This window comes from Bactrocera neohumeralis, chromosome 3 (genome assembly GCF_024586455.1).
Source record: "Bactrocera neohumeralis isolate Rockhampton chromosome 3, APGP_CSIRO_Bneo_wtdbg2-racon-allhic-juicebox.fasta_v2, whole genome shotgun sequence".
In the NCBI taxonomy this organism is placed as follows: domain Eukaryota; kingdom Metazoa; phylum Arthropoda; class Insecta; order Diptera; family Tephritidae; genus Bactrocera; species Bactrocera neohumeralis.
In genome coordinates this window covers 75,691,191-75,715,204 of record NC_065920.1, presented here as the reverse complement: position 1 = coordinate 75,715,204, position 24,014 = coordinate 75,691,191, and the positions used below count along the sequence as shown (strand labels likewise).

At 32.8% G+C, this 24,014-nt stretch overlaps 2 protein-coding genes across 7 annotated transcripts in view; both read left to right on the top strand.

Moving 5' to 3' along the window:
• LOC126751978 (uncharacterized) overlaps window positions 1-24,014 on the top strand; it is a 180,444-nt gene that overhangs the window by 122,068 nt on the left and 34,362 nt on the right. For all 6 annotated transcript variants that reach the window (XM_050462488.1, XM_050462490.1, XM_050462492.1 and 3 more), the window contains one exon: window positions 13,424-13,639. The gene's annotated coding sequence lies outside the window, so the exon portion shown is untranslated. The remainder of the gene's footprint in view (window positions 1-13,423; window positions 13,640-24,014) is intronic.
• On the top strand, window positions 1,187-2,062 carry LOC126752012 (uncharacterized). The gene is made up of 2 exons (XM_050462534.1): window positions 1,187-1,298; window positions 1,388-2,062. Exons 1-2 carry the CDS (start codon window positions 1,254-1,256, stop codon window positions 1,694-1,696), a joined length of 354 nt encoding a protein of 117 aa, XP_050318491.1. The 5' UTR covers window positions 1,187-1,253; the 3' UTR covers window positions 1,697-2,062.

Here is a 24,014-nt window from a genome sequence, read left to right as displayed (position 1 = left end):
TTCTTGTGAAACCATATCAAGTCTATGGTCCATGCCAACAAGCCAGCGACGATTGATGAACTTCATACGAAAATCGAGCGTGAAATTGCAGTATCGGCCAATTTATGCTCGAAAAGCATCAAAAATTGCTTTCAACTTCTAGACTTCTGCAAGCGTGTCCGTGGTGACCATTCAAAAGAAATCGAGTTCCGTACATAATGGCATCGAATGTACTTTCGAAAGAATTTTTTTGCTCTATTTAAAAAAACTTTTGTGGCGCTTTTATTGAAAATCCCGTTACATATGCTAATTTAATATATTTAATTGAGGGTATAAAAAGTTGTGAAAAAACAGTCGACACAGCTGTCATTGGACCCTGGTCCTGGCTCTCTCCGACTAATGGTTGCTGTTGTTGTTGTAGCGGCTGAAAACATACCTGAAGTAATTTCGAGGCATGGTACTGAGTTGACAGACTGGATAAAAATCCGGGCTCGTTCCGGTTACTTAGACCCGTCTGTCGTGGTCTGTCGTCGATATGCTTCTTGAAGCTTTATAAATTTAAATAGATAGATCCACGGGTAGTCAATTGATCTCTTTAAGATACGTTTCCTTCACAATTATCTAACTTAGCTTTCAAGTCGTGTTCTATTCTTCTGTAACTAAAGTTCTGCAAAGTTCTTATCTTAATTCTTATCTTTCAAGGCTCTATGGCATATATTGGTAGCCAAAGTTACATTTTTAAAAATTTCAATGAAAATTTATAAATTTTTCCAAAGGTCCCTTCAAACTGATGCTCTAAGGACACAGGGAGATAGAGCTGTATGCCTCTTCTCTGAGCAGGGAGAGATGGAACTGTATGCTGGATCGTAATTAGAGTTGAAGAGAGTTTGAATCCTTTCAATTTGTTAACTGTGTACTAAGACTGTAGAATACTTTTGGATTTTCCATATGAATAAAATACTTCCTACTAAGCAAAAAAATGATTTTGCCTCAGTTCCCCAACAAAGAATTTCAAAGCTTAATTGTTTGCTTCTCACCATTTAAAAATAAATAATAAATTCCATGTGAGTATAATCGTGGTGCCTCATAAATAAATAAACACTCCCTTAAACTATAAACACTCCTTTAAGCACAAACGCACATAAGCTAAAGTATATTTCAAATTACATTGCTACCTTCTTTACTCACATAAAAGTAAACTGCAAATATAATTGGTTAGTAGTGCTCTTTAGCGACTCAAACAAGGCAGGCGCAACTGATAGCAGCTTTCCGATATGGCAAAATGTTACAGCAGCTTTGCTGCAACCGCTTTTTTAATGGTGAGAGAAAATTTCAAATGAAATGCATATTTAATACAAAAGTGGCTGAAAGCTCGACCGGTTTTAATTTATTCTCTGCCCCCGCATAGTTCATCGTGTTACAGCAGTGCGCTCTGCTTGCGCTAGTGAGCAGTGCTGCTGCTGAGTCAACAAGTACAGCGCTTTTGGAAAAATTAGCACCAGATCATGTATTCTTTCCTGATGAAATTATGGCGAAGCGAGTTGAATATGAGGATTTCTTAGATCCAATTTCGGGCGAGGATGAAGATGAAGAGCCTTACGAAATTGCAGACTTTGCTAGAGTTTCTTCAGAGGAGGAGGAGAATTTATCTGCTACAACTGACACTGTTATCGGTTATGTGTTGTTTCCCTCATCCGCAGAGTATGTTTATCACTGAAAGGTTCTCTGGAAAATCAGCTTTTTAATTGCATGATGGTAGTGTGTTTTTAGTATAACTGTACAAAAGAAACACTATTTTAATAATGTTCTTAATGAACTTGAGTATTTGTGTAAGCATCTGGAATAATACTTCAATATAAAAGTGTAGATTTTTTAAATTTTTGCAAAATTCTCATTGTATTTGCCTGAGTGCTCATTGAAAATAGCATAGCGTAAATAGCACAACGGAAATTCTATTCTATTTTAAAAAGTTAAGCTAAAAGTTTGCACCAAATGAATGACCTCTAGGAAAATCGAGCACTATATTTTTGGTGATGTGAACAAATATTTTAAAATAAATTGTTTTTCTTTTTTTGGATGTTTCGATAGTGTATACTTTTTAAGCCCCATACTAACACTTTAAATGAATATTTAAAATATACTTTGAGTTAACAGTTTGAGCCTTATGTGTAGCCGCCTACTGCAATCAGCTCTATCATTTTATCTTTAAACGCGCACTACATTTTTCAAACAAATTTTGGCAGACAAATACACCTATTTTTGACCTTTTGGCCATTGTGAAGACAATATAGTATCTTCTAGAAAAAATTACTTACCTGCAGCAGTGGAGAATCTCTTTCTAGTGCCATGGGAGATGGCGTATAACTCGAAAAAAATTTAATTTTTTCTTAATAATCTTACCATATATGCTTAAAATATATGTAAAATATCCTTAAAACTAAAATAACTGATACAATAGTTACTTTTTTTGAATATACAAGCATCGTATTTTTTAGGCGTGCTCCTTACATGTTCAACTCTACTCTAGTGATAATAAATAATTTAGCTTCTATTTAAGTGAAATAACGTTCATTATATTTTTTCAATGTACTTTACCTTGCTTTATTGAACAAAAATTTCCTACAGAGAACATTGACAACTAAGTCTTGAGCCTCAAAAGCGATGTTGCATTTTTAGCATTTTAATTGAAATCGCTCAAGTGGTTTTATCGAACTTAAAATAGTTGCATATTTCAAAGCTAAAATTTTCATGATATTAGGAGGAATTATAATCTTTGCACACTGAATTCTATATATAGACTTCAAATGAATATTTTTTTAGCAGTGCTAATGGAAGCAGCGCTGAGCTCAGTTTACTAAGCTTTGAATTTTATTGTCAATATTTTCACAATTTAGCACCATTTTAGAAATCGGAAAACACGTTTGATGAGTATATGGGTATCCAGACGTGTACTCAGACATGCACTTAAATGCCTATATAGTATATAACAAAATGCTTATGTAATAATACATAAATATATATGTACATATATACAAATGAATGGAAATAAGATTAAAGCAAGTTTGTGATGAATGCATTTGAGAAAGTGCAGGGAAAGCAGTGTTTTATATAAATAAGTATAATATGTAATAGTAAATATGAGTAGTTAAGTATTTTTGTGAATATGTACATATATGTGCAAACACTTGCAATTTCCTTGATTCATATTTTATTCACATTACATCCTTAATGAAGTGCAAGTTAAGTGGATTAAATAAACTAATTGGATGTTGGCTGCATTCAAAGTGACCTATTGACCGGCCTTTGTCAACTTAACTCTCATCAAATTTGAGGTTAAAGTGAAAATTGATAATTTTAAAATAAAGGTCATTAGTTATATATGTATGTACATACTTATACATATCGCATGTTGAAAATGGAAAGAGAAGATTATTGAATATATTTTATCTTACTTTTTTTCTTTTATTTATTTTATTTTTTTACTTTGTTTTTTTATTTTTTTATTTTGTCTTGTTTTACTTTATTATTAAAAATTATTTTAATTTAATTTATTTTATTTAGATTAATTTTTACTCTATATATTGCTATCATAGTTTTAAAAGCAAAAGGTATTCTTGGTTTTGTTAAACGTTGCTTTAAAGAATTCAGAGGTCCGTATGTTACTAAAACACTTTTTACAACTTTCGTTAGACCTCTATTAGATTATGGCTCTATTGTATAAAACCCTAGTTACCAAATTCAGTCCGACATGTTAGAGTTGGTACAAAATAATTTTTACTTTTACCCATAGAGCGTTTCCGTTGGGATCCTTGGTTAAGCCCTCCTCCATACTCTAGTCGTTTAAAACTTATAAATCTACCTACACTGACGAATCGTAGAGAAATGCTTGGTGTTATATTCTTAGTTAAAATCCTGAATGGAACAGTTAGCAAATCTTTTCTCCTCTCTGAAGTTAAATTTAATATCATGGTTCGCTTTCGAGTATATACTGTTAAAATTCTTGCAGATGAAATCTTGAACTTAACGAAACATATATAATGATCGCATATATAATGATTTTAACTCTCATTCCTGCACATTTGATTTATCTGATTCTTCTTCTTCTTTGTTGGTGTAGACACCACTCACGTGGTTATAGCCGAGTTTACAGTAGCGTGAAGGCCGTAGTTTCCTTTTCCTTGCGGCGTTTTTTTCTGGGCCGTCCCAAAGCCAGCGCACAACTCTGTGGAGGGGATGTTTCGCCTTCGCACTTTAGCTCGCCTTCAAACGAATGTTCTTTGGCGACCCAAAGAGCACTTGGTCTAGGACCGGAAGACGTGAGCTGCTTAAGCCATATGCAAAATAATCGTTTCTGGTCAACCCCAGATAAATGGCGCTCCTCACTTGGGTGAACACGTGAACTACACACTCTAAACAAAAAAAGTTTTTTATACAAGAAATTAATTTCGATTGGTCAGTTTGTATGGCAAGTATAAGCTAGAAGGATCCAATGTCGGCATATACAAATGAGTTGCTTCTTCTAGAGAAAATGATGTATGCCAAATTTCAGCTCAATATCTGAAATAATAAAGAACTAGCTCAGGCATATGGAGACGGCAAGCTTCATATACCGTGTTCAAGGTATAAAAAAATAACAAAAATTAAAAAGAAAAAAATTATAAAAAATATTCATTTACTACAAAATCCCTCTGTTCATCCAAGTGAATTATGACAGTTAAATTGCCTTAATTTTTATTGCATTTTATATAGCTTTTTCCTGCCACTAACTACCATTTGTCGCTTTTTAAGCGGAATTACACTCCGCAAACGTTTTCAAATTATTTAACGTACTTCAGAAAACAGTCATCGCAACTACAATGTTAATTGTTAAAACACACATTTAAGCAATTACATACATGGAAACATTACAAATACAACATATTTGCGGAAATAAATATGTTTCCACGCTTTTTCACTCTTTTTCGTTATCAGTATGCCACACAATTCTCTCCATTTTCTCCACTTCTAACATTTGCCACATAATTGCCTGAATGCATTTTTTTGTATTAAAATATTTTACTTTTTGTATTAAATTGTTATTTATGAATAAGTGATGTAATATTTTTTGCAAATGCCACAAATGAAAGCGAAAAAGAAAACTAATAGTATTACATAACAACAAAAAATTGAAATAAAACGGCAAAACCTTAAATGGCTCGGTGGCATGTGAATATGTGTGCGCATATTTAATTACCGTTTGCCGGCGTTGTAAAGTGGAAAACTTTGTGTGGAGCAAAAAATTTGCATAACGATATTGCCACAGTAAATTACTGGCGAAAAGGTAGCCAAAAATTTCAGTTGTTGTTGTTGCGAAATGAAAAGTTTCGGGTTTAACTACATGCGCTTGCTTCATGGCAGCGTGTGGGGCGAGGTTTTGCATTTAAATATTTTTTGCAAATAGGAAGAAATAATAATAACGAACAGAATTTATGCGAAGTTCAAATATAATGAAGATAACCGGTTTCTATTGGTTTAAACTACCACTTTTTTACCTTAAAGTATTAAATTAATTTAATTAATGATTGCGAAGATATTTGAGAATATTAATAATAAGTTTGAAATGAAATTAACTACAAAATGAAGTATTGAGTTTATGTATTTGCATTTTTTTTCTAAAAAAAAAGTATTTTTTAAGCTAAATAATAAATTTAATAAAAAAATATTTTTTAGTAGAACGAATTCTTACATTAAAAGTTGGGACATGCCATTAGCTATGTATATATAAAAAAAATTAATTAAAATCTGGCTTCAAAATGACAAAAATTACTTTCAGCTCTCGCTAAAAATCAATTAGAATAAACGAAAAAAAAAAACAAAACAAAAATTTAAGTTATTTTATTTTTAGCATTTTCTTTGTCATCCACGCACTTCGCACATTAACACTAAATACCTTTTTGCCAAAATTCGTTTCCTGCTTACTAAAGCAGTACTTTAACAGTCTCATAAGAGCACTTTTATTAACCCAATTATAAAGTTTTATCCAGCTACGTAAACTTCGCGGCTTACACAAAAGATTTACGCCATACGTCGAACGACTCAAACTTTTAGCAAACCATCAACGCTTTTCGTTCATCTCTCGTTTGTGCGCATAACAGGTAGGACGGCTTGTCGTACGCTGCGTATGCGTGACATGCGAGCGCACACAACCAGAAACACACAGTTTTCAGTTGTGCGGCTTTATCACAAATACACGGGTGTGCGTTTTGCAGCACTTCAGCACGCTTATAAGGCTAGCACTTCTTGAAACGCGTGTGCATGGCTGTGTCTGTGTTGAAATTTTAAATTAACGCTTCCTCCTTATTTTGGGTGTTTTCAACACACACGGTCAGTTGAGTGACTTATGACAGTTGACGTGCCTGACATTGAATATATGAGAAAATGAAATGCGTAAGTTGCTTGGTGCGCAGAGATTGCTGTGAAGAATAGCTATAAATACAGGCTGTTGAATAAGTTATTGAAGATGAGCTTTATTTTGGTGGAGTAAAAATTTATTATAAATATATAAATAATATTGAAAACTTTTAAGAATGAATTTTTTCCAGAAACCCAAATTTCGCGCTATTTTTGGAAATTGACAAAAACAAAAGCGCTTGATATTCTTACTTTTATTTGTTTTTATAATTTAGTCGTAGTCGTCAGGATTTCTACACCTGCGACCATTAGAAAAATATAAAAAATAACATATTCTTGTTTATCAAAAATTTCATTATAGTATAAAACGAAACGAATTTTTTTTTCAGAAAATAGGGGCTTTCGAAAATAAAGATCGATTTTTTATAATTTATTTACTTTCAAGAATTTTTTAAAAATACAAAAAATTAGATATTTATAGTTATTGTTGGTTCTTATGATAGAGATACATATATTTATAAAATATTAACGCCTAATTTCAAGTAAATGAATAAGTGGAACTTCAGTCGTTGAAGTAACTGCGTCGAGTAAGTAGTTTGGATAAAACACACATTTAAAATTTCGTCGACCGCTCAAATTGGTCTAATTTCCATGAAAATCATATTTATCTATTAAAAAAAATTCGAATATGTAAAAAACCTCTTCATCACACACAAATCATCAAAAATATCGTCCACTATGAATTTTTACCTCCTGGACAAACCGTCAACGCCAAGTTCTACGTGGAAGTCCTCAAGGGACTCAAACGAAGGGTCAATCGGGTCCGAAAAGACATCGCAGCCGATTGTTGATTGTGTTTAGAAAATTTTTTCACATAGATTAATAGCCTTCAAAACTTTAAAAGCGATTTTTTCGAAACGCTGTTTTATGGCTCAGTCATTTTCTTCGAAACGGCTGAATCTATCGATTTGTAGTTTTCACCTTAGATATATAAAATAAGATTTTTGGTAGATATTTCGATTTCTTGCGAAGACGCAATTTTAAAAAAATTTAGATTTTAACTAGTTCTTCGCTCAATACTTCTTCTCATCTATAGTAATGATTTTTAATTAAAATTTTTCTTAGAGTTTTAGATAGTCTTAAGCAGAAACATTTTTCTAAACGTCAAACAACTACGAGAACTAGAAAATTCAAATTTTCAAAATGAATAATCACTTATTAATATACATTATACACATCTAATATTTTTATTTATTTATCAAATAAAATGAAACTTCAAAGAAATAACCACTCAAATAATTTATTTTTTTGCCTTTCTAGTGGATACATATAGCCTTTAAAGCAGGTTCATTGGAGTTGAAACTGGTTTTTCTTGTACATAAGTGACTTGTTGATTGCAATAGTCACTATACATAGGTGTAGACAAATTTAATAAAACTTAAAGTATGAGCCTTTGCTTAAAAGGTAATTTCAATTGTAAAAATTAGTTGTTCAAAATTCATAAATCGTTACTTTTGCTGACAAGTGATGGAGAAACACAATTAAATATGAATTTCATATAATAAGAAATTATATATTTTTTATTACAATTATCCTTATTTTTATTATGTTCGGTGCTTGCTCGCAACACAAATTTGCACTTGCATCGTTTCGCTATGGTTCAAAAACTCAGCAGTCAAGTTCAGCTTATAACACTTTCTCTCATATTGATGCACGAAACGTTACAGTGATACTGCAAGCAATAAATATTTTCTGTTTTCATATATGTACATATGTATCTATGTACCTACTTGAGTTTTTAATAACACACAGTTCCTAGGCACTTTGTTGCCATAATCGATTTTGAAATGAGCAATAAAGCATTTTTATTGCCTACTTAACGAGCAGAAAATAGTGCAAATAATATAAAAGCGCTTAACACATTGATGATATATGTACGGTATATCCAATGAGAATAAATATGCTGTATAATAATTCATATATTTATACACATAATAACTACACATGCGAGCTTGACCTTTCTCAACATTCAATTGGGACTTGCTGCATTGAAGAAAATTTTAATTCTTGTTAATTTTCATCTTGTTTATGACCAGGTCAGGGTTTATTGATGCATCCGCAGTTTAAGAAACGCAATAGCACGCAAAATTTTAAGCGGTAATAAGTACAAATGTAAGTATGAAGACTCAATCTGTTGTACGGTGGCTCCCTCTCCAAGTTGCTTGAGCTGATTTTTTTTTGTTATGAAAATTATAAATATCGAGTTGTGATGCCTTTAATATTTATATTTATAACGTCAAATAAAATGCAAAATATATATAAGCTTACAGGCGAAAGAAAAACGATATAATAGAAACCACTCATATTGAAACAAAACTGGAGTTTTGGTTATAAAATGGTTAGATATCGGTAATAAAATGGTTATATATCGGTAATAAAATGGTTATGTATTGGTTATATTTGAGAACATCAGCTGAAAATTTTATGCTACAAATATATAACATTATGTAGTGAATCGTAAGCAATAAAAAAACTCAATTTGATGATACGTTGTTTTACATTTTAGGTGACAATATGTGAACAATGAAACAAAATGATGTATATATTGTAGGTCCCTGTGGGTCTGGCTTCGATATGTGCGCTTCTAATTAGCCAATGTGAAATAAAGCTTTCACAAAAATTTCACATTTATTAAAATTATTACCAAAGCAACGATATAGCACACTAGAGGATATGGTTGTTGCTTAATTTTTTTATGGATATACATAGTGTAACATGCCAGAAAGAATTTTTGGGTAAAAAAAACTGCACTGCATCAATTACTTTTAAATCTTAGTCTACCATAGAGACATGAATTTCAGGTAATTTTTGAAGTGTCGTAAAAAAGGCAATTACTATTTTTACCATTAATTTTAATGTTAGTAAGTTACTGACATTACAAGAATACGGGAAAAAATTGAAAAATGAGAAAAATCAAAATATTGCAGCTGTTGAAGTGAAGCTAGACAAGTCTATTATGAAGACTCTCTAAAGTTTTCAGGTAAATTGGTCAAGCGGCACTTGAGAAATTGGTATCCACTTTGGATGTACGGCCTATCTCTCCGAAAATAGTAATTTGAGTTTTAAAAAATTCTCTTCTACACATATTTTTGAATAGTTAAATTTAGAAAAATATATAATAAAAAAAAATATCGATTATTTTTATTATTCAACGAGAATATGTTATATTTTATAACATTTTTACAAAAAATTCACTCTTGGCATTATTTTTCTGTTAAAGGCACCCTTTAAACAATTTTCTACTGTCCGTGTACAAGTGCCCAAAATGTTGCTTATACGCCCCCACACACTCAGCACTAAAAATATGTTTTTATTGAGCATGCATAACACATATTTTATTATCATTATTTTTACAGTTTTATTTTGTATACAATATTTAAGCTTCTTCTTCCGCATATTCACATGCGAGGACACTGAAATTTTAATCTCACATTATTGTATATTTTCAATAAAAATCGAGCGCATGTACACAATTGCACACTTAAAGTCTCCCGCGTGGCTGCACTGCGATCGCTGTATTTATTTGCTCGCTTGTTATATTGTTGTTTTTGTTACATTTGAGTTGCCTGCACCACAATCACAGCTACATAATAACAGCTTTGAATTTTTGTATAAAAATGTGTCCTTGCAAATGTTCACGCCCGAGCAACACCTTGTCGAGTGTTATTGCCGAGGCAGCCGTAATTTCACGGCGCATCACTTGAAGCAAGGCTTCACACGCCTTTGTGCGTTACATTTCTTTGTTACTTCGCGCTTTCATTTCATTTGTAGTGTTTCTCCTTTTGTGTTTATGTGTAAGTTTCTTGCCTTTATTTGTAACTGTATCCAAGCGTGCCTTTTGTTTGTGCTTTGTGCTGGTAAAATTGGGCATTTTGTTTGTTTTCCAACAATGTACTTCATTTGCTTAGCAGCTTTGTATGCTAGCGTATGTGTGTTGTGTTTATATGTGTGTGTGACTTGTGCTTTTATTTCTTTGCAAGCGTGTCTCTTTCAGTTTGCTTGCGTTAAATAATGCAAATGCTTCTGATGTGCAAATTATCTGGTGTGTGCCGTATTAGCCTATAAATTCAGTATATAATTTTATTCCACACAAATGTAAACATACACTCGTATTATGGAATACAATATTAGTAGCGTGGAGTTGCTTTAGTGTGCTGTTCTTGTAACGCTTTTTTATTGTCTCTGCTTTTTCAATATATCAGTCATACATAACAGAATACTGGAAGAAACGGCCTTTGCTCTGGCTATTCACTTGTTTAAGCTAATTGATTATGTCTTCAAGGATCACAGGACAGCATACCTACCCTATGTGGATTAGGTGATTCGAAATACTTCCAGATATGGATCACCAGACAGTTAGAGACCGACGAATCACCTTTAGCCTATCCAATCTTGTTACGGTGACTAATATCAATCTCAGCAATTTCCACAGATGTCTCTACCGAGTGGTTTCGACCTCGATCTGACAAAAGCTTGTCAGTTGAGAAGAAAATATGTAGATAATTCTACTTAATTTTTTTCTCTATTATCAAGCTGTTAAGCAGTAGAAGAGCAAGAGACTATAAAATATCTGCTATGCAAGGCATTATACAGAAAAATCGTCGCAAATATCGTTTGAGGGTTTCTTGCTAATGAATCAGAGATTGCACAAATAAAACTTTTTGAATTGACGAAATTCAACAGGAGTACAAGGTGGTTCAAAGAGGACATAATAAAGTGAGTGGTTTTCAATTCCTTAAGTTTCACGGTGGGCTTTCTAAAGGCATAGCTACATCGTCTGATGCCACAGAGTGGCTGCGAAATTAACCTTACTAAGACCAAGTAGTCGAGTGGTCACATAAGTTTTGGCTGTTGACCATCGTTTGTCAAGTTCAAGGGAGATCCGACAAGGAGTATCGACATGTTGTTAAAATGATATTATACCTATACCTATACCTGTACCTATACCTATACCTATACCGATACCTATACCTATACCATTTTACAGAAAAATTTTAGTGGCTTTAGTCCTTAAATCTCTTTAAAAAATATCTAAGAGTATGTCTTCAAAGTTATAAATGGGAATTCTATATATTTTCGAAGCTAGAAGGGATATAGTGACCGAGCGTCTAACAGATATATGAGCGCTTGGGCAAAAAGCGAAAACTTCGTATGGAATTGGGGCAAAGTTGATTATCTTTGGCATTAAATTATCTTCTATTTAAACTAAAACTAAGAAAAGTCATGTTTGAACATATTTTTAAGCAACATAAAGTAATTATTTTTAGGTCAAAAACCACTTTTTTTTTCATTTTAAATTTTTTTTTTTTTAATTTTACACTTGTTTTTTAGAATTTTTTTAGTTTAACTAGAAGATGAATAATTAATACAATATGAATCTCTTTGAATTTTTTGTTTTCGATAGAAATTGCGACCTGCATCCTGCCCGCCGTCCGACAAATACACATGCGAGATGCATCGGACAATTGCTTTCCAAAGGCAGAATATCAAAGATTTCGCATCCAAAAAATGTGTGAATGATGTTTAAGTATATACTTATAAATTTTAGAAATTTCGCTTTAACGAATTATTTTCCCAAAAAATCCTCAAAAAATCGATTTTTTGAAGCCTATAAAGCAGGCTCCCTCCTTAAGACAACATATATTACATTAACGAAATTTTGTTAGAAATTATTTAAAATTTCTACAACAACAACTCTTTGTATGGAAGTAAACCTAAAGGTTATTGGCTTTTATCGTACAAATACGTATATAACTTAAATAGAGTGATTTTCCTGGGATCAATGGAATATAATATACGCCTACTTTTACTTTAAAATTACAACATTTTTTGATAAGTCAGATAAGTAAGAGAAAAGTCATGTCTCTCGGTATAAAGATCTAATCAAAAATTAAATTTATATATTTTAAACTTATTTTTCCAATATTTAAAACAAACTAATTTCAGTTATATGCATATCTAATTTTTTCATCTAAGAGCTATAGCTTTCCTGTAAAACCTGCCAAAAACCCAAAAACTAAGCATGTTAGCTTCAAATCTGCTCTATAATAAATTTGGCCACAAATTTAGTATTTTGTACACATGTTCATATACTCGTATAGGTTAATAATACCATATACATATTTTCTTAGAATGCTAAACTGGACAGATATTCCACAATCTTTCACACACAAACAGAGAAATTTATGTTTTCTTGTCACCAAAAGCTTTAATTGTTTCTGACAAGCATGAAAACACATTTCTATACACGATATTAATTATGCTTGTCCACTGGCACGTGTACATGCTCGTATATATTTAGTAGCAACAAAAACCACAAACAAATAAATGTGCAATTAAAGAGGCGTGAGAGTGTTGATGTGACAATTGGGCATAAAATAGGCTGGATGGAAATAATTAATGGTTAGCTAAGTGAAAATGTAAGGAAAATTAGGCGATTTGAGAGAATGCATATGTAAAAGTATATGTTAATAGGGAATGCATGTGTATTAGTTAATGTAGAACTGTGTTAAGTATGAAGCACTTTCATATTTAAGATAGATACTATGCATTGCTTGAAGAGATATAATAAAACTAGGAATTTTCTCAATTATTTTTGAGTTCCTAGGTATTATAATGTATCGTGAACATTTTAGTTTTAGCAGAATGGTAGTTATGAACACATTTTCCTCTATGCTCCTGTTGATAGTCATCAAAAGCACATTAAAAGCTACTATTTTTACGTTTTGCGGTTCAACGGAGGTAGTTCTGCTTAAACATGTGTACAATTGTAAAATATGTAGAACTCATATGGTTGCATACTACACCAAAATGAACAGAAGATATTTTTTCTTTTATTTCCAAACATTTCTTTATTTTTAAAAGACAAAAAGATGCCACAAATACCATTTGAAGATTATTTCTCTCAAATAATTTTAAATATTACATGCAAATCTGCTTTCTCATAGAAAAATATTAAAATTGATTTAATATGAAAATTTTCTATTTTTTACAGATTTTATCAACTCATACGCGATATAAAGACTGTATAAGTGAAAAGTGCAGTGCAGCATTTAAATGATAAAAAGCCAGCTTTCTCACCAATGAGGAGACGATTTCGAAATCAATTAAAAACAAGCAGCAATATTACAATATCAACATATGCAAAGAAAAATATGAAAATTTGGATAAATTTCAAGCAAATATGAAAATATAAAATCTATGCAACGAGGTGAGTAGTCAATCAAGTATAGTATATTTGAATAGGCAAAATATTGCAGCCAGTTGTCATACCTGTACAATTTTGATTTTGATCTTCGATTATTTCGATGATTTTTGTTGTAAAAAATAATAATTACTTAAAAAATTTTATATTTATGAAATACTAGCAATGAATTGTGTTTAAAACCAAGTTACAAAGATTTATATCGTAACCTAAAATGCAAAATAACGTAACATCACTTTTCATAAGTTTACAAGCGAAGGAAAAACCATATAAAAGAAACCACTCATATTGAAACAAAATTTGAGTTTTGGTTATAAAATGGTTATATATTGGTTATATCTTGGTTATATATTGGTTATATGTTGGTTATATATTGGTTATATTTGACTGCGGAAGCTGAACATTTCGATTTTTGTGATGATACGTTGACAAAAACTCACAGTAAAATGATACAAGCATTGAGTACACCCTTGCGTATGAGCGACATTTGTAAAAAATATTTTGTCATTGAATTAAAATTACTAAAAACAACTCGCCGATAACCGCGTAGGCGGTGCCTACTCAAAATAAAGAAGAAGAAGAAACATACCTTACATTGTAATGAAATTTTAACTCAACTGAAGCAACAACTTGGCTACATTTTATTTAATCCATTTGTGTCTTTTATCTATTCACAGGCAAAGGTAATTGCTTCTCGAGTTCACATCTCATGCTAACCTCAAATGCCTTTTGCCTTTTAACAAAGCATAACTTAATGATAGCAACAGAATGTAATGAAAAACTATCATTCGTTTTGTATACATTTTTGCGTCCCAGCAATTCAACTAAAATTACAAATCAACAAATGGCATTGGCGCAAGCAAGAAGAAATGCCCGGCATTCATGCCGCATTATTCAAATTGACTACGCCGTCTAACAATGTCAACTAGGCAAAGCCGAAGATATAAATGCAAATTAAAACTGGCAGCAATGGTCGGGCAGTAGATTAGTGTAGCGCCAGTAAGGCTGCCACACACTATTGCGAGGGGGGGCGAAAGTGAGTATGCAAACTGTGCGCCGGATTACAAAGCTCGCGTTGGCATTGAAAATATTTTATTATTGTAGTTTGCGAGTAAGAATGAAAATAGTGAAAGTGAAAATAGTTGCTCGCTCATAGTACGATGGTCGAGCTCTAGTTGCTTTCCGAAAAAAGCCAACTAATTAAATTCCCTATAATTGAGTAATGCAAAACGTGCAGGTGTAATGGAAAACTCTGTCATCTGTTGAGAATTGTTGCGGTGTCAATTAAATGCAGTTCGGGGTGAACTCAATTTAATTGGTGGAAATTGTTGGAAATTGAAATGAACAGTGATAGTAAAGAGCTGTTTTAAAATAGAAAGCTAATAATTGATAATACATAGAAAGCGCTTAGTATTCAGCAAATAATTGATGGGAATTAGTGGGACAGCTAGCATCTCAAGGTCATGCAGAATAACTTGGTTAATTTTAGATAGGAAATTTTGCAAAATTCGAGACACATGTATGATAAAATGTCGGATATAAAATACCCTGTATAGTACATCTTTAGTTTGCCACGAAACTTGTAACAACCAGCAGGAACTGAGTTGATTTGGCTATGTTGGTCAGCCTATATACGCCAACAAGTCTTTCAGTTTTTGAGATATGAAGCTGAAAATTTGCACTGGTACTTTTCTCAGCAACTAAAAACTCATTTATCGGAATAGTGGATATCGGACCACTATAGCACGTAGCTGCCATACAAACTGAACAATCAAAATCAAGTTCTTGTATGAAAAACTTTTTTATTTGAAAAGATATCTTCACGAAATTCTGCACGGATTATTTTTCAAAGCAATGCTGTAATATCTGAAGAATTAGTTCGAATCGGTCAACTGTAACATAGAGCTGCCATACTAACTGATCAATCGAAATCAAGTTTTGTATACAAAACTTTTTTATTTGAAAAGATTTCTTCACGAAATTCGGAATGAATAATTTTTTAAGACAACGCTATAATCTCCAAATATATTATTCAGATCGCATCGCTATATCTTATAGCTGCCAGCTGTCATACAAACTCAACCATTAAAATTAAATCCCTCTAAGAAAATTTTTTTATAGACAATATATCTTCATGGTGTTTGGGACTAATTATTTTATAAGACAATGTTCTTAGCATCAAACCTAGTTATCATACAAATTGTCTGATCCAAAGTAATATTCTTGTGTGGAGACTTTTTTATTTGTAGAGAATATTATAGCTGAAGCTTCATTACTACCGAAGTTGACGTTTTTTCTTGATTTTCTTATAACTTTAGTTTTCATAAAAAAATTTCTTTATAATTTTTAAGAGCTCTTATGCGTTAGTACTTTCAACATGCTTTTAGAATATCAAACAAGAACTAATTATGTTTTAGAAATTAAAAATCTAATATGGCAATTTCATGGTCTTTCTCACTTCCTGCAGCAAGATTTTTTATTTTCACCCAGTATCTGTAGTTCACAAAGACTTCCATATTTGCTTTTCTAATCATATGTATTAGTGTGCCATCCGCTGCCAGCTGCCCCCTCTTAATCACGTGCCTTAACGTGTGCATACAGCAACTTTTTAACAACTTTTTAAATGTAGCTAAGCCCAGCTTAGTTGCAACTTACCCTCGTTTGCGCTGAAATGTTGCTGTTGGGGGAAACCGCTCCAGCATTAGATAATATTGCTTAGTGGTGATATTGAATTCAAAACTTTTGTAACAAGCATACATTTTTATGTAAATAGTAGAAGTAACGAAAGCACATGAGCATGCTGCCGGTTTCATATTATTTAAATATAACAGTTAATATGTCAGTGAACTCAATACTCTTAATTTGCACGTTTCTCGATAACATAATATTAATGTTTTGGTGCAGTGTTTATTGCATTTTAATAGAAATTTTTAGAAATTGCTGAACAGCTTATTTTGGAGTAAACGCTGATTGGGGTTATATTCAATTGTAGGTCGAAAAAATGTGGTTTCAAAGATTTTTATAGAACTTTTTTTTCATTTAGTACAAAAAGGAATATATCGTCACCAGAAATGCAAAACAACTTATCAGCAAAAAAATGGAAATTGAGTTTTTTATGGTTTACGACCCACTACATTATATTATATATGTAATATCGTTAAATTCAAGCTTTCTCTGTCAGATATAACCAATATATAACCAATGTATAACCGATATATAACCATTTTATAACCAAAACACAAATTTTGTTTCAATAAACTTATGAAACGTGATTTTACGTTATTTTTCATTTTAAGTGACAATGTACTATATTTCCCCTAACCGCATTTTCAAAGACCCTAATAACCCTGTATTGTAAACCATAAAAACAGTTATTATTTAAATTTTCTAATTTATTCCATATTTTTATATTTTATTTATTTATTTTTTCTTTAAATTTATATCATACTCTCAAATCATTTCCAATAGCAACCCTAAAATATTCGTTCCACATACGCCATGGCAACCTCATTACAGCGAATTATCTAAGCAAAAAATATGCTTGAAATATTTCCATTCAATCAAATCTGGCAACAGCGCCATGAAATGAAAGATTTTTCAATGTGAAAATTCAATTCAATCTCGCTCACATTAAATGCTAGAAATCTAAGCGTGCAATTTGTTACAGCGCAGCGTGGGCGCAGCCAAGCCGAACGCTGCGCGATGCTGCCAACTGGCAGACCACACGCTGAAACCCAAATGGGGAAGCAAAAACTGCGCGTCGAGAAGTAACAAAATATAATGAAAAGCCTTGCGCGCCACCGAAAAAATGTAAAGCAAAACAAATTTAATATTTTTGTTGTTGCTTGTTGCTTGCTTGTGGCAGTGTAGATGAGTGGAATGGGAAACGGCAAAAATTGTTTCCGCTCATGCTCGTGCACTCAGTCGTTTAGCGTAAAAAATATATATTTATTACGCCGTGTTGTTGCTGCAGTGGGCGAAATGAAAGCGAAAAAGTGGGGAATACAAAGAAAAGCAAAAAATACTTGAAAACAAAGCGATGAAAAATCGCAGGCAAAGAATTTATTGCCAAGTGTCAAGGGTGTACGATTACAGCTGCGAGAGTGTTGCAAGTAGAATCTGTTGCTGGCTGGCGAGGCTGCGCTGCCTCACCGCTGTTTTGGCTAACGGTATTCGTAAATAACTTACACATACCTAGAGCTGGAAACTTACATATGAGTGTTTTGTACAATCGTAAACTTACACCAACACACACACACACACACACACACATGCGAATGTAGTTATAGCGGCTCATACATATGCACATATCTTGTTTACTTACACTTATGCAGCTTAGTTGAGAGAGACTACTATACGTAAATACCAGCAATTTCAAGTGCGACCTTCGCCGAACAAAAGTAAATTTGCAAACACGCTTACAGGCGCTCGCCTTGCGCATGAGTATTTAGGCACAAGCAATTGTAGACGTGCAACAACTGTGGATATAGCAAAATTCGAGATTATAAGAATTTATTTACCTTAGCGTATGTGAGGTTATGTTCATGGGGAGACATTTGTTGAGCAGCAAGTTTTCTTACCAATTGCTTTCACTTACATTAAGTCACGGGTTCAAGATTTTTGTAAAATGATATATTTTTTTCGAAATTGAGCTGGTAAAATGACACTGTTAAATAAATAACAGTTCGAATATAGCACTACTCAACAAATTTGAAGGAAAATTTTGCGACTGATGTGCTAAGAGATCTGTGGGGTATTTAAGGTGTCCTGATTACGAATTTGAGTTAAAAAATTTTTCATCACGTACAGTCATTTATGTTATTTTAGTAAATGGTGGTAGTTTGACATTCTACACCCTTGGCAACAAAATAAAAATACCACGTGTCTGGATAATTTACCATCAGTTCGGTTTAAGAACCCAAAATCTGCGTTTCTTGCTCACTGTCTCAAAATGAATGTGAGCTAGTGAAATTTTGACTTTTTGTTGCTGCTCTCGAAGGAGATGGCGCTGTTTCGCTAAGATTCTGTTGAATAACTGCTACTTTTCTGTAAGCACCCTCAACTACTTGTGAATTTCAAAAGCCAAACGATTGTTTGTTTTGCATATGATATTGGCTAATCGAAAAAGTATTTTCGTATTTTGTCAAACCAATAATATTGGCTACAAAAGGAAGCTTGATGTTTGGCTCCCACATGTATTGTCTGAGAAAAATTAAATGGACCAAATTAACATCTGCGATTCTTCGCTGAAACGAAATGAAATCGAACCATTTCTAAAGCGAATGGTAACAGGAGACGAAAAGTGGATCAAATACGACAATAATGTGCGAAAAAGATCATGGTCCAAGCGTGGTGAAGCTCAACAAATGGTCACAAAGCCAGGATTGAAGCCTTGAAAGGCTATGCTGAGTGTTTGGTTTGGAAAATAATCATCCCTTAATGGAGTAAAGTTGGCTTCAATTGAAGCCTGAGAAAATTACTTGTCGCAGTTTTTTGTCGAGAAACTAGAAAAGTTCTACGCTGATGAAATAATGTCTCTAGCGGAGAAATGGCCTAACAAAATGATACATATTTGGTTCAGTAAAGTTCATTATAAATATTAAAAAAAAAATAAGTTGAAGTTTGATTAGAAATACGAAAATTTGATCTTGACATCTCTCTCTCTTTATGTGCTAACAATATCAACCAGTATCTCAAAAGAGGAAGACTTGATATAGAAAAAGCCTGTAGATTTATATTGAATAACTATACGAGGATACAAAAAGTACGGATAGCCAGGTAATGTTGTTGGCCTTTTTGGCGCTACAGATTAATTCCAAAATCGCAAAAATTCCGAGAAAACTTTAAGCTAACTGGCATGCTAACACTGCTTCTCCATGATTGGCGTTATTGGTTACACAACATTTTTTGCAACGAAAAGGCAGACGAGTTGACCAAACTTGCAGCTTCTTTAGATGAATCCGAGGCGGAATTGCCATGCCTGCTGAGAACGATCAAAAGAGAGCTTATTATGCATTTTGAATAAATAGCTCAGAACATCTATAAGTCAGTAACCAACTGCAAGATAACGAACAGATATGGCCACAGTATGACAAGTCTAGAACTAAGAGTTTATTATATAGTTCCAGGAATAATATATACAGACTTACAAATACTACAAATACAAATATACAAATGGGCCATTCAGTTTTCCCATAATTCCAACTTTTAACTTAGTTGATGCTGGAACCTATGAAATATCAAAAATCTTTCACATACTTCTTTGTATACTCAAGGAATATACATCGCAGGTTCTTAATTTTCACTATAAAAATTCAGCGAGATTTTACACAAACATTTTAAAACTGCCAATACAAGCGTCATAAATGAGCTTAAATTGCCGTGGACTGAATCTCTCTCAGTTACATAGCTAAAATATTTAACCTCGACAAATACGCTCTGCGAAAATACGGTGACAAAATACGCTAAAAACTGCTGCAAGTAGCGCTGCATTTAGCTAAATATATTTAACCTTTGTTTCCTTTTGTCACAAGCATATATGTATGTACACGTACATGAAATGCCAGCCTCCGACTTAAGTGTCCTTAGGCATATTTATACCGTGTGCAGCGCAGTTTTTCAGTGCCATTGCCATGGTTCGCAGCTCATAGGCCTAGACAATAAGGTAGAAAAAAGAGAATGAAATACAGACTTGGCCACTTAGACACATGCAGTCACGTACAGGCAGGCTATTCAAGGTATTTGTGCATATGTATTTTGTAAGTGTATAGTCCGTTTAAAAAAAGCTGTACCTTTTAACTTGCATGTTAGCATCTTTGACATGGTCACTAGGCATTCAACTTTCCGTCATATATATTTATATTTCTTGCTTAAAGCATTTATCCTTGCCTTCAACTATTTATACACCTATCTACGGCCAAGTGTCTACTTCCGCTCGACTACTGACATCACAATGCTAATAAAAGTTTGCCATAAAATATGTGGTTGCAACTACACTGCAAAAAAATATTGCATAGATAGTGACTACGATAACAGTGAATTGTTGCGAAATTATAACACCAATTAGCCGTGCTGACAAATCCACCTTTCCTTCATAGTTCGCTCAAGTTGAAGACACTATTTCACTTTCCTTGACAATCTACATAAATTCTCTCCTCTTTTGCATTGTAATCCCTGTTCGTACACACAGTTACAAGTGCTGTAGTACAGCTTTGCTAGGATAAACAGATTGTGTTTACCAACTTTGTCTTTATGCTTGCTTATTCTTGACTCCCATAATGCCACTTAATTGAATAATTTGCACAAATTGCATTTTAATTGGCTAATGGAACACAGCATAACGTCTTAGAGGAGAGTAAAATTGGATGTAAGTACATAAAAACGAAGATTAGTTTATATGGAATATCGCACAGAATATTATTGAACAAAATTAACTGCATTTCCAGTCGACTAGGGAATTGTAGACAATAGAAATTGTGAGAGTAACTTTGTTTTAATGAAGTGGATTTATATGCAAATCGCTTAGTAAACTATTGACGACAGAACATGCTTAAAATAGTAGAATATAAATATACATACATACTTGCATATTACTACTTGCTAACTATTTCGAAGCTGAGAAGGTAACAAATGTGCCGAAGTACGTCGAAGATAACAAAATTTTCGCGACTCATTTATTATTCTTTCTCGGAAAATCTTCGATTTAAAGTTCAAAAAAGATTTCTCTTTCTGTCGAATGTCTTGCCTTAGAAACTTAGCAGTAAACTTTTTCTGAATACTTTTATCGAACACTATAATCACTTATCGCGTTTCATAATTCGTTTTGGGTGGATTTTTAGAAGTTAGTGTTAAAGTTTATCGGCAAAAATTCTTCTGTATTCTTCGTAGCCTTTGGGATCCGCAAAAATTCCTCTTAGCTGCATTCTTTGCAGGCATTGGGGATCGCTGCTACAATGTCATGATTTCAAGCTGGTTTTGAGTCATGACATTGCACGCAGGCGATTTCTATCGAAGATGTATTTCCTCAATCATCTTATTATGATGGTAATGGTGAATGGGTAAATGAAACGATCCAGTGCTAATGAGATGCCTGGCGGTAGGTATAAGACACTACGGTTAGAGACCCACGAGTCCAAAACTCCACATGGAAGATTATATACTTCATACAAGATTATAAACATAAATATACATCAAGGCTATTTGAAGCTCAAATATTGACTCAAACCTTTTTTAATTTCATGGCCACGGGTTTTCAAGTTTGCCATGAAGTTTGTAACAACAATATGAAGAGATGGACACTGAGAAAAGTATGTGTAGTATAAATGATCAGCTTGATGAACTAGCACCTCAGTTTTTGAGATATCGATCTGAAATTTTGTACATTTCCTTCTCTCTTCAAAAATCATTTTTGCACGTAGATGACATATAAACGCACTTATCTTAATCAAGTTCTCTTATAGAAAACTTTTTTAAATTTTTTAGTTGGCAAAACAGTCAGTACTACAATATCTGAGCAAATTGTTCACACTGGACCACTATAGCGTATTGCTGCTGTACAAACTGGCCAGTTAAAAAGATAACGATCTTTTGTACCTTGTATGCCACAAAGAAAGCACTTTTGAAGGATATTTTTGAAACACTGCTCTAAATCGATATCAGAACTTCTCATAAGGGTAGGTTGATCTTTAGAACACATTCATGTTAGAATATATGTACAAGTACATATTGTCACCTAAAACGCAAAAAGACGTATCATCAAAAAAAATCGAAATTGGGTCTTTTAGTGCTTACGATTCACTACATCATCATACATATATAACCAATACATTGGTTATCATTTACAACCAAAACTCAAATTTTGTTTCAATATGAGTGGTCTCTATTAGATTGTTTTCCTTCACCTGTAAACTTATGAAAAGTGATGTTATGTTATTTTGCATTTTAGGTGATGATATATACTGGTACAGGACGATATTTAAAAGGTTTTTTAAAAGTCTCTAAAACTACTTTTGACTATTTTTGAAAGAACTAGTTTCAGAACCTGTATAATTATAATATTCGCATAACTATACATACTCAGCGTGTAACATTTTCCATTTCTCTAAAGTCAGTCGCTAAATAAACCATACGATTTCAGTGCTTTTGAGACACTTTTTATATTTTGACTATTGACTGGAAATATTGACCAGCTTTACATAATCCCACAACTAATTCTCGTACACTGTAGTACTACTATATAGTATAAATTATATTACATATGCAAATGTTTTGGTCTCTTTTAGAGCTTTCTTCTTGTTCGCAATTCTCTGTTCCACTGTGAGTACGAGTATATATTGAAATGCATTTTGCGCTGCTGAAACTTTTGTAAGTGATATTCCACGAAAACGCCGTTTGTGGTTCTTGAGCTTATGGCATTAAGCACTTTAGCATATTCTCGCCTTCGGTGACATAACAGCTGAAACAAAAGAAATGAGAGCGGCTTAAAATTGCATACTACAATTTTAATTTCGATTCTTAACGTTTTCGCTTGCTTTCTTCTTTTAAAGTTGGGGAAATTTTTCATAAAGCGTGAAGCTACATATTGCACAGTTGAGTGACTCGTAGGAGTTTGACCGAAATGAAATTGTTAGCGACAATTTTATTTTATTTTAATCTTCTTTTATGGATAATTTGATATAGAATTGAATATTTTCAAACATTTAAGATAAGTTCACTTTGAAAAAATTCCAAATTTTTGTGAATAAAAAAGAAGAGAGGTAAATTTTTGAAAATCAAATTTTTTTTTTGCATTTTTCGGTAGTATCATTATCATATTGAAAATACCGCACAAAAATTTGAAATAAATATTTTAAATATTTTTTGAGCTACTGTGCTCTAAAATATAACCGCTCAGTTCAATCAGCTATCAGTCTATCTTAAAACGTGTTTTTCTCCAGTTTTCTTGTAAAAAAATTTAGTATTTTTTATTATACTGAAGCAATTTTTATCAGTTTAGCAAAATATTGCTCTAAATTGATCACTATTTCTACTTTCACACACACACAAAAACAACCCAGCAGACTCCCGCCACCAACACTGTATTTTCACCCTCAACAAGCTGTTGTCGACTATTCAAATCAGTTTAGCTGTCACTACTGCGGTCTTCCACTACAAAAACTAGTTTATTTTAGTAATTTTACATCAAAAATATTTCTAGCTCTTGTTGTTGTTACATCGAAGAGCGAAAATAATTTAGTGATCGATTTGTGTCATGAAAACAAACAACATGTCCAACCAAACTTGCCACAAATACAGCATCGCACTTCCACTATTATATTCTATTCTACGAATACTAACACAAAATTGAAGGCGGTTAGATTGGCGATACTTCTCCCACCCCCCA

Coding starts and splice junctions, on each gene's coding strand:
- LOC126752012 (XM_050462534.1), top strand. CDS start 1,254: ATGGCAAAATGTTACAGCAGCTTTGCTGCAACCGCTTTTTTAATG. Junction 1,299..1,387: donor CTGCAACCGCTTTTTTAATG/GTGAGAGAAAAT, acceptor GCCCCCGCATAG/TTCATCGTGTTACAGCAGTG.